Genomic DNA, 12,500 nt, shown 5'->3' on the forward strand with positions numbered 1-12,500 from the left:
AGTGGTGCAGTGTTTGACTTGAACAAAGAAAATGTTAATAAAATACGACTTACAGATGATTATTATATCATTATACAGTATAATATACATATGGTAATTTTTGCATAGGCCTATACAGTACATAGGCCTGTACACTATAAATAGGCCTGTACACTATAAATAAAGCTAAAAATAAAGGTTGGCTGACTTACAACCAAATCGACTTATGACCGATCGGTCGGAACCGATCGCGGTCGTAAGTTGACGACTACCTGTATAATTACATTGAAATAAGATTTTTTTTTTTTAAATACACGTCTGTAGACAGACAGACAGATGGAGTGAACTAATTGCTTAACCCCATTATTTGGCCTCACACGCAAGGTAACAATGTGTATCCCATTATTTTATACCAATACCAATCCTCCCCCCGCCACCCCCCCTTTCCTCCCCAAAAACTTTCACACAATAGGATTTATGCACAAATATAGAGTAGTAATAAAAGGCTTCACCTCTGATCCCTGAACGTCAACTGCATTTTTCTTCTTAATGTCAAAAATATGATGGATCTTCCGCTGTTCCACATCTGTAAATTGATCGGTGATAGAAATGTGCAAATCCAGCTCTGGATCTGCAGCTTGCATTTCATAGTCAGTCAATGCATTCAATGCAGTGGTTGTGTCCTGCAAACCCATGCACACCAATCAAACAAACAACAAAATTCAAATTTACAACCTTAGATGTTTTAGTAGCATTGCCATAGCACCTACGATATCATGAAGGTGAAACAGGGAAAAGTGCCAAAGAAAAAAACCCAAAACTAAAAAAATACATCTTTCCTTTCATGCCATGTGTTCAAATCTCTTGTATGAAGTTTTCTTCTCTTGAATGCATGTTGCAAGGTCATTCACAAACCATAAAATTGGTATTATATGGAAAATAATGTCATCATTGCAGGCATTGTTGCAATATTACAGTAGAGGCAGACACGAGGTGCAAGGTGTGTGGACATGAACAAACTCTAAACACTTAACAGTACATCTGTGTTCTGCTATAAATAATGTTATGAAAAACACAACTGTGGCAGCATTTAAACGTTAGAAACGAGATTATTGTGAAAGTAAAAAAAAAAAAAGGCTCAAGTATTAATCATTCCATTGCATGACACCCTAGAGTTTAAATCTTCCATAAATGACTTCCTAAAGTTTTAATCATTCCATTGCATTGAATGTGGCAAAATATCATTGTTGCACAATAATATATATGCTATTCAACATGGTCTATTGTATTTAAATGAATAAAAGATCAACTCAGAAAGGTCTAGCGAGTAAGAGCATTCAAAGACGAATATTTTAACACCAGTTAGAATATAATGGGAAAGATAATAACATTTTTATGGTCATTTGAACACATGTACTCTAACATTCCAAATGTATGAAAATGGCATATTCTAAGCATAACCTCCCTTCACAAACCAAGCTGGAGAAGTTTTTATACCCCCATCCAACTGTCCATCATCCCTGAAAATGTTCCCAAGACACCCCCTTATGAGAATATGAAGTCAAATGCTCTGTGTACTGGGTGTGCCACGTGACCAATTTTTTACTCCTCAAACTCCTGACACAACCAGACTCTGAAGGGGGTTGTGAGACTATTGTAATGTGTGTGTGTGTGTGTGTGTGTGTGTGTGTGTGTGTGTGTGTGTGTGTGTGTGTGTGTGTGTGTGTGTGTGTGTGTGTGTGTGTGTGTGTGTGTGTGTGTGTAAATGTGGGATTTGCAATTATAAAGGTCAGGTCAGGTATGGGAGCATGCATCGGAGCGGCGCGCCGCTGCGTCCACTTTCTGCCAGGACTTTAGGAGCCTCCGTCTGGCCACCCCCCAGGCAGATGCCTGGCCCATCCTCATCTACTTGAGGTGCCGATCAAACTGCTGCAACCACGAGGCACATGGTCGATCCATTGGCCTCCTCCACTCACGAGACTCACTCGCTGAGAGAATCTGGTGAGCAGGATCAGTGTAAGGAAAACGAGCCACATGTCCATACAGCCACAGCTGACATTCACGGACTATGCAGATAACAAATCTCATTTGAGTAAGCCTGGTGTTGGCTTAGTAGTTAGCATGGCAGCTTGGGATCCTAGGTTCCTGAGTTCAAGCCCCATTGGCCGCTGAATTAATACACCAGGGGGTTGACTTAGCCTGTCATCCTTCCGAGGTTGGCAAAATGAGTACCAGTGTGTACTGGCAGAGGGGCAATGCATCAGCGACACAATCGCACTTCCAAGAAATGATAGCTACCCCGGCAGCTAAGCTGCCATATGGAAGAAGAAGAAGGAGAAGGAGAAGGAGAAGGAGAAGGAGAAGGAGAAGGAGAAGGAGAAGGAGAAGGAGAAGGAGAAGGAGAAGGAGAAGGAGAAGGAGAAGGAGAAGGAGAAGGAGAAGGAGGAGAAGGAGAAGGAGAAGGAGAAGGAGAAGGAGAAGGAGGAGGAGGAGGAGGAGGAGGAGGAGGAGGAGGAGGAGGAGGAGGAGGAGGAGGATGATAATAATAATAATAATAATAATAATAATAATAATAATAATAATAATAATAATAATAAATTCATTTGAGTCTCTGTCATCAACCGTTCGTTGGACAAAAAGTCCAACCAGCGATAGCCAAGGATTCTCCAAAGAGACCTGGTAGCAAAGGAATTAAATCTCCATTCCAGAACCCTGGTCAGGGTCCAAGTCTCACAACCATAGATCAAGATTGGATGCACCAAGGACCTGAAGATTCAGACTTTCATCCTCCTGCACAGGTACCGACAGCTCCACACCCAATGATCCAGTGAATCCATGACTCCCCAGGCCTGACCCAGACATCTATTGACCTCTGGCTCACAGCCAGCAGAGACATGAATATCACTGCCAAGGGAAGTGAATTTCTCCATGCTCTCAACATTCTCACCACAAAAAGGTATAGACAAGATAGCAGCATCCAATACATCAATGAAAGCCTGGATCTTAGTTTTGACTCAGGAAACCCATAATCCCAGTAGCTCTGACTCCTCAATCAGTACCTGGAGGGCCCCCAAAAGGATATCCAGAGTCTCTGCAAAGATGACTGCATCATCTGCCAAATCAAGGTCAGAGATCTTGACATTCCCAAACGATGCACCGCAGTTTGATCTCCCCGACATCCTCCTCAGAATCCAGTCCAAACAAGCACTGAAAATTGTGGGGGCCAGTACACACCCCTGAAGAACTCCAGTAACAACGGGAGATAAGTCGGAGATGGTATCACCACATCTCATAACACTCTCAGTACCAGAGTATAGTTCAGACATCAGATTGACCAGTTTTGGTGGAACCCCACGAAGACCACAAATCCTCCAGAGGGCATCCTGATTCACTGAATCAAATGCTTTGCAGAGATCAACATAGCTTGCAAGCAGCCCCTGTTGAAAATCTCATCTGCATTCGGTGAACACTCGAAGGTCAAGGATACGGTCAATCGTTGACCTTGTTGGTGTAAAGACTGATTGCAATGGGAGCTGGTGCTCAAGGAGATGGGGGTGAACCCTCTCAAGAATTATCCGAGCAAAGACCTTTCCCTGCACTGAGAGCCGCATCACCCCTCAGTAGTTGTTGCAGTAATGGTGATCACCCTTCCCTTTCTGGAGAGGAACAAGGCCCCTCTTCCAGTCAGGCAGGACGATGCCTGTGCTCCAGGCAGAGCACAGAACTGCATGTAATGACATGAATGCAACATTTCCACCAGCCTTGGGAAGTACGGCATGGATGCTACAAATCCCAGCAGCTTCACTCCATTTCAGCTGGTTCATCACAGCCTATTTCCACAAACGAAGGTGGATCACAGTTGATTGGGATTTGTTTGGTAACACCCCTGACATACAACTCAACAGCTGGTGGATCAGCCTGGAACAGCCACTCAAACCAACAGGCCCAGTGGGCCTTCACTTCAGACTCCTCAAGAGCCCACCACCCTCTGCTCTAACTGCAGTACACCGAGGGACGGGCTTAGATGAACGCAATGGGCGAATTCCCCTGTAAGCCGGAGAATCACTTGACCACAGCTTATGCTCCACCCCCTCACAGATTCCTCACACATAGGCCTCCTTGTCCACCCCTCAGCGCAAGTACAGTTTTACGCCTCAGCTCTCTGAACAGCTCAGCTCTGACCTTAAGCCTGGCCCTGTGACTGGTCAATGGTATTAGCAGGAGCTTGCGAAGATACAGCTGGGGAAGTTCACCAAATGTCTTTGCACCCATTTTTTGGTATTTATTTACAAATGCCATTGTGTCTACCAGATAAACTGTGTATAGGTCACTCTGTGGTAATGATGGCAGCTGTAAAACAACATCCTGCTCAGCTTCAGCAATTAGCACTGCCACGAAATCAGACTTGTTGCCTTTGCGCATTACAAACCCCTGTGCTAAGCGTGGATCAACCTCAAACAGGGATGATGGATAGTCTGCCCACTCATGGGAAAATGCAATCTGTCTTGTGACTGGGTCGGCATCACGATAGAAACACAACACACGTGTAGTTGCAGTCTCATCTTGATAGATCCTGATTAAACTCTGTTTCCTTGATGGTTTTGATTTCTTCTGTGAGGAGAAAGTTACCAGCTTCAGTGGTTCAATCTTACTAGAGACCACCTCTTCTGCTTTCATAATGGCTTCCATGCCCTTAGCTTGAGCATGGACCAAGTCTTTTGAAGCAGCCTTCTCACCAGTTGCTCTATTGAGCAGATCCACTTGGTTGTTACACTGGAATGGGTTTACCATCTGCTGGCATATCACTTTCTTGATCTCCTCAACATGCATATGTTCTTCTGTTGCCTGCTTATGTGTTTCTCCATGATGAGTATATTCCTGTTGGCCTAGATTAGCCATAGACTTTATGTTCTCTGATACAGCTGTGAGAAATTGTGCTGTCTTCACATATTTATCTCGAGCAGCTGGTGCCTGAGATATGTCTTTGAACAGAGATGTCTTCCCTTCATTGTTGTATGTCTGCTCCAGGGCCATGTCACTCCAAACACCATTGAATTTTCCTTTGGAAGAGTGAACTGTGACGTACCCAACCTGGATCCAGCAAACCTTAACCGAACTGTGTTCAATAGAGTAAGAGGATTTTGGGGGTAGGGGTAACTTTGGTTGACAAAAATGTTAATTTTCTCTTAAAAATTGATAGAACTCAATCAAATTTGCTGTTTTAATTAGCCAAGGATACCATGTTCATATCACATTAAGAGAAATTAGTATTCTAATGCAGCATCTGCCTATGATAAGAAAAGTTCCAAAGGCCATCTTCAAAAAACATTATTTTTAAGGCATTTTTCACAAAATTATGTACTTTTACGAGGTTTACTTCCACAAAGGCAATTTATTTTTGTCATTTTACAATGCACTGATTGAATTCTTACATTTAGTTCACATATATTTTGAATGAATGTGATTTTTTAATTTTTTTAGAAATTTTGACAATTGCTGTTTTATCAAATTTTTCAAATCTTCCTCAAACAAAAACGTCCGCCAAAATTTTTCGCAAGAGCTTATGAATTGCCAACATTGGTTTTCATGAACTGCAAACATATATCTAAACATCCTGGGGGTGTAAAATTTTATAGCAGAGGCTGTAAGGTCCAACCCTAAAAGAGCCTCATACACAGGTTGGCTCCCGGACTATATCCCTTGAGAGAAAAATTCTTCTTCACCCTTTGGTGAGTTCCAAGACATACACCGGCAACAGCAAGGATGGTGGTCATGAAGGCACTCCACAACTCTTCAGGATTCCCCAAAGCACCCAGACCACCAAAATCCCCAGCCAGCCTTTTTGCAAACTTCTCAGCGACCCTCTCATCCTTGAGCTTTCCAACATCATCCAGCCTCGGCTGGGATCGTACCATTCTCCTAGATTTAAGCTGCAACTTCAGAGTTGTTACCATAAGCCTTTGGTCGGTATTGACGAACTGAGCACTCGAGTAGACCCTGCAGTCCTGTATCATTCTCCAGTGACCATCAACGAGCACATGGTCAATCTTCTTTGCCATACCTCCAGTGTTGGAATACCAAGTCCAATGATGAGCCTGTGGGTGCTGAAACCATGAAGCAAACACCCTAAGTCCATGACTTCTTGTGAAGTCAAGGAATTTAGTGCTATTCTGGTTCACAGTTCCAGACCCATGGGGACCAACACATGTCTCATAACCATCCCTATCAGTTCCAGTTAATGCATTGAAATCCCCCAAGATGAGAAGAGTATCTCGCTTGAGGCACTGATGAATCACACTTGAATGTGGCATAGAATGCATCCTTCATGGTGAGATCACTCACCTCAGTTGGAGTCTAGACAGAGACCAGGGAAACGACACCTAACGAGTGAGGAATCCTTAATACGCTCGTTGACCAGTGTTACCTCAATTATCATTGGAGTCAGCTTAATGGACACAGCTGCAGCAACTCCTTGGGCATGGTAACTATCAGAGCGAGCAGACGAACAGTGGGTGTAATGACCCACCATGATCTCGCCACTATCCAGTCTTTGAACCTCCAAGAGTGCAGCAATACCAATGTTCAAATGCTTGAGTTCAGATGATAACAGAGACTGGTGATCATCCTCTCTTAGGAATAGGACGTTCCAGGCACCCACTTGAAGGGACTGCCTCAGATTAACCCAAGGAGACCGTGGTCTGTTGGACGACACCTCAGCACCACCCCGACACACACTACTGCAATCTGACCCAGGAAGGTTACCCCGTGGTTTTCCTCCTATCTCAAAGAGTGGGGGTCCCGAAGGCTTTTCCCCAACCCCCTCATCCGGTGAGCTGTGCTGAAAAGGCAGCTGCACATCAGGTACTCCCACGGAGTGGGTTTTCAGATTTCTTTGCATTTTTGTGTTTTGCGGAGTGAAGGGTTTTATGGTGGATGGAGTGCAAATCCTGCCACCAACCTCCTAAAAAAAGAAGTAACCCAACTGCAGGAGGATGTCCGCAGACACAGTTGGACACTAGATATGGATGGTCGTTGACTCACAAGCAGCTCCTCTGCCCTTTGACAGGTTTTGTTTTTAATCCTACTGGGTATCCATATCGTACACCCTCCTCACCATGAAGCCTGGTGGGGTAGATGGTTTAGTCGCCGACAACCCGACCACGAAGCAGGGTAGTACAGGTTTACATGGTACCTGCAGCAAGTCACAGATCTAATCTGGCCTTACCTGACAAATATACCTCTACCTTATTACGTAAGCGTAGAGAACTTTTCTGAATTAAAGAATTAAGATTGAGAACTGCTTACCCATGCAGATTAAATGAAATAGATTAAATGAAATAGAGCATAGAAATTGGTAGTAAACGTGGGCAGATTTTGACCAAACTTGGGTGGTAGGTACATCTTATGACCTAGTGCTTTGGAAATTGTGATGGTTGCTAGGGATGATTTGGCTCCCTGGCAACAACCGAAAAACCTTCAAAATCGGTACCGTTCACGCGAAATCAATTCCGAAAGCCATTATCCCACGTAGGGTTATGAAATTTGGCACAAATGATCTACAGGTGATGCTCTGTCAAATGTATTCCGGTTTTCGTGATATATGGAATACTTTACCCGCAGCGCCCCCTACAATTAGGGGATGCGCGAAAATTGGTGAAAATTGAAAGCCCCCTAGCGACCAGGTGAGTGCATCTATACGAATGAAACTTTGCAGGTTCATGGTACTCAATGAGTACTACAACTTTGCCTCAGGACATATTGACCGATTTCGCTTGGGTCAGGGGTCAAAGGTCAATTAGTGCAAAAATCGATAATATGCGAGAGCTGGAGGTGCCTTCATGCCAAATACTACTCCTCCGAGGGTTATGGTCGGATGGTCATGAAAATTCACACTAATCATCTGGAATACATTGTGCACAAACGATCGAGCCGGATTTTCGATTTATATCTTTGTTTACCCACAGCACCCCCTCGAACTTTGGGGATTTCCGATTTCAAACCGCATTTTCGGTACTTTTCATTCAAATGGATACCGAGTAGTTATCAGTAGATGGAACTGGATGAGATTTGATTTATATAATCTTAAGATGATTCCCTATCCGCTATATGACATCCATTTTGCTCTATATCTTATAGTTTCCATGCTAGACGACCCATCGCCGCCTACCGGCTTGTCTATAAATTATGTACCATTGGAACGTGAGTACAGGATGTCTATTAACTACGTACCATTGGAACATGAGTTTGTCTATTAATTACATACTGTTTGAAAGTGAGTTGCATGGAAACAGTGTTTAAGTTTACAAGGGCTCTGAGCGCGCAGAGCGCGGCGTCAGTTTGTTTTGGAGTCTTTGGAGTTGGAGACCCAACTCCAATTTTGGAAAAAAAAAATTGGAGTTGGAGAGGAGTGGTAGTTGGAGTTGGAGTTGCCGTTAAAGTTGGAGCCAGACATTTCGAGAGGCACCTTCCCTCTCTTCACCGCCATACCTCTCGTCATCGTTCTTCTCCAGCCCTGTGCTGCACCTGCCCTGTGTAACATCAGCCTTGTGTAACAGCCTGCACAGGCCAGACCAGACCCAAAACCAGCTTGTCCTTTGCTAAAGTCCTTGCGCTTTCCCCATTGTTGTGCAAGTACCGGTACTTATATTTGGTGTGAGTGGTTTATTTCTTTTCATTGTACATAAGTGCATGTGCCTCCATACTCGCTTGTCCTTTGAGGGTCCATCCATCCATCCATTGGGACCATACTCTGTGCAGAGCGTTGGTGCTACCTCAGCAGATTCCTTGGCTATTGGACATAATCCTGGACGGGTCGCCACTCCGACACAGTATACCAGCATGCTGGCACTCATTTTGCTAACCTCGGAAAGATGACAGGCAGAGTCAACCCCACATGGTATTAATTCAATAGCCGAGCAGGGTTTGAACTCAGCATCCTGGGATCCCAAGCTCACCACCCTAACCCTTAAGCCAACACCAGGCATAGTTTGAGGATCTGGTCTGTGATGTTTATTTATTGCAGCAAATTATCTGCCCTTGTTCACATATTTCTATTAATAAACCCCATTTTAACTTTGAAACATTTTGCAACCTTTATCCTCCCTTGCTTTCGCCTCCAAGTTTGACCACAGAATGGAGTGATCCTTGGTTTTTTGAAAATGGTAAAGAACAGTTAATTGAATGCAATGTGAATTTGGTAAACTTTGCAATTGTCAGTAGTAGCAAAAGCACTTGATGTGAAGGGTGACGTTATTCACACTCTTCGGGTGACAATATTTGAAGATTCAGTGTTGTATTGGCATTTTGTTAAATATAGCTTTCTTTCCTGGATATAAATTTTAATAATAAAAAAACGTTTCAGATACATTAACTTCTCTGTAACAAAGGAATGAATCAAACCTGAGTGCTGAAGAATCCACCTGCATATTGGCGTTTACTTGCAAGCCAGGATGCAATTTTTTTGGAATTATGCCAGTCTTTGATGAGCACGGTATACATTAGGGCATAGGATGTGGTCTCTATTGATCCAGCAGCCATTTTGCCATCAAGAGCCCAGTAAATAACATCATCTGCTCACACAAACAGGAGGGAAGAGAAGGATATATTCCTCATTAAAAATTTAATGAAACCTGAAATTAAAGTCCAACAACTTGATTAATTCTTGACGAAAATTTTTTTGCAAATTCAAGGGTGATTATGACACATTATTTAGTGTAAATACTGATGTTCAATTTTATTACTTGTATGAAACAAAGGCTCTGAAGAATGTAAAGGGGGGGGGGGGGTGAGGTGAAGTGAGAACCCTTCAAGAAGGAGGAAATGTTTTCTGAAACATGAGCTGTTTAGAAGCAAGGTGAATAAGTAGTATGAATGACATGAGTAACTAGCAGAGTACCCACCCTCCGGGCAATCTTGTTCCAAGCATGCAACACATTTTTCTGACGCATACCTTTATTTGGGAAGTGTATAGTCAACTGACAGCTCTGTATCGGCCAAAAAAGAACCTGAGTTACGTGCATGAAGCAAAAACATACCTACTGCTTATAATTCAAAACACCTCACTGCACTGTAAAGGGTGGGGACTTGTAATACCCTCTCCCACCTGGAGATGGCACTACACGATACATATTTACATGGAGAATTTGTATCCGCCCAAGAATACCGGCAGAGATAAGAAGACCCCTATACATTTTAATTGGGGTCATGCTGATCCGATGTATGTCTGGTGTTGGCTTAATAGTTAGGGTGGTGGGCTTGGGATCTGAGGGTCCTGAGTTCAATTCCTGCTCAACTGTTGAATTAAGATCAGGTGGGGTTAACTCGACCTGCCATCCTTCCGAGGTCGGCAAAATGAGTACCAGCTTGCTGGTATCGTGTGTCGGAGTGGAAGGTTACTCCATGTTTTTCCTCCTGTCATCAAATAATGGTGGTTCCGAAGGCTTTGCCCCAATCCCGTCATCCGGTGAGCTGCCCTGCGAAGCAAAGCTGCACAGGACGGACTCCCATGGAGTGAGTTTTTAGTTTTATTTGCATGTTTTGTATGTTTTTGAAATGAAGTGCTTTACAGTGGCCAGAGTGCAAATCTTGTCACCAACCTCATAGAAAGAGGTAACTTTACTGCAGGTGGATGTCCGCAGACACAGTTCGGCACCAGATATGGATAGCCGTTGGCCCACAAGGAGCTCCACCCTTTGACAGGTTATATTTTAAATCCTGCTTGGTGTCCATAATCCACACACCCTCCCCACCAGAAAACCTGGTGTGGGAGAATTTTTTCATCACTGACAACCCCACCATGAAACAGGTTAGTTCAGCTTTACATGGTACTTGTCGCAAGAAACAGATCTGATAGAGCCTGGCCTGACAGTACCCTGTACTTTTATGATCTGGCCTGACCTGACTTTTCTGATTCCACCAGCCTTGAAAAGTTCAATATGGATGCCACAGATCCAAGGAGCTTTACCCCCCTTTCAACTGCTTCACCACAGCCTATGTTCTCACAAACGTAGGTGGTTCACAGTTGATGGGAGGGTCAGCAATAGGGATAGTAACACCCCTGACATCCAACGAAACAGCTGGTAGGTCAGCCTAATACAGCCCGCTAAAAGTTACCGGCCGAGCGAGCCTTCACTTCAGACTCCTCTCTCAAGAGCTCACCACCCTCCACTCAAACTGCAATCCACCAAGGGACAGGCTTGGAGGAACGCAATGCACAAATTCCTCTGTAAGCAGGACGAGAATCACTTGACCACAGGTATTGCTCCACTTGATTATAATCAACTTCACAAAATATCGAATGGGAGGGTGCATTTCAAAAATTGTGTCTTTAAATTGATAACTCGTGCCACATACGTTAAATTAACATCCTGGGCATATTAATTGCATCTGCCTTTTTGTTAAAACCCCCCAAAACATCTAATAATTATCGCTGAGACTACATTAAAACAGGAATCATCCTCGAACACTCCCTTCTCACTGGTCCCAACATCTACATGTGGCACTTCATACCCACCCAATACTTAATTCTTTTTTTCTAATCCAAACACTTGATTATAATCAATCTCACAAAATATCGAACACCTTACACTTTTCGTCACATAAAACTGGATTACGCTTCTTTATTGACTTCATGATACTATGATGTTTTTCTGCACAATTTACAAAACAAGCAAATATTCATGGTTTAGCATGTTTTGCTTTGTTTAAAGTCATTCTAGCCAACTCTCCTTTTGTTCGACTCTTGCCTGCAGTCATAACTGGGTGCATGAGGAGGAGGAAAAAGAAGAAGCCTTGCACTTTTTACATTGCTATATCTGTTTACTTGCAAGGCTGGAATGATGGCTTGTTGATGGCAATATGGCCATTGCCAGCACATACCCTATGACATTGCCAGCCTATTGCCATGATGGACACCAAGGGAGGGTTGTCTAATTATGGCTTGTGTGATTGCTTGGGTCCCGGTCGACTTATGTACACATGATGTAGCATATCCATTCATAAGACTCATCAGACCCTTCTTTATACAAATATGATACTGATATATCAGGATCCATCTCCAACTCATACTTGGTTTCTATTTTCATGGCAAAAACAATTAAATATCTTTTTCCTGTATATACATTTGGGATATGTTATCTACATTAGTAACTATGATGTGGGAATATTGGCTTGCTGTTTGAAATAAAAGTTTGGACCATTTTCCCAAGTAAAATTGTGTACCCACCGATTAAGTGTGTGCTCCAGCAACAATGCAAATGACCTTCATCTGTTTGTCGCAGAAGTATTCAAACATATCCGGTTGGAGTGAACATGGCATGGTGCTTCAATTCTTCTTATTATTCTTTTTTGGATTTACTGGCACTTTCATAACCGCAAGGCTCTATATACGCCACAAATCAAAACTTGGACGTCACACCAAGAGAGCTATTAGGCTTCCCAAAAATTGTATTTCCTACTTTCTTTGAGGAATCTTTGCATGGCTTTGCAAAGTCAAGGGTGCTTCAAGGGTTTAACAAACTTAT

General features: G+C 43.3%; 1 protein-coding gene across 4 annotated transcripts in view; it reads right to left on the reverse strand.

The window, feature by feature from the left end:
• The window catches only part of LOC147030159 (complement C3-like), a 741,443-nt gene that overhangs the window by 223,194 nt on the left and 505,749 nt on the right, over positions 1-12,500 (reverse strand). For all 4 annotated transcript variants that reach the window (XM_085873916.1, XM_085873917.1, XM_085873918.1 and 1 more), the window contains 2 exons: positions 9,379-9,548; positions 492-662 (listed from right to left, as the gene is read on the reverse strand). In XM_085873916.1, coding sequence (XP_085730042.1) covers positions 492-662; positions 9,379-9,548 — 341 coding nt within the window. The remainder of the gene's footprint in view (positions 1-491; positions 663-9,378; positions 9,549-12,500) is intronic.

The sequence above is a fragment of the Eptatretus burgeri genome, chromosome 3, assembly GCF_056783735.1.
Source record: "Eptatretus burgeri isolate ZD-2024b chromosome 3, Ebu_testis_v1, whole genome shotgun sequence".
In the NCBI taxonomy this organism is placed as follows: Eukaryota; Metazoa; Chordata; class Myxini; order Myxiniformes; family Myxinidae; genus Eptatretus; species Eptatretus burgeri.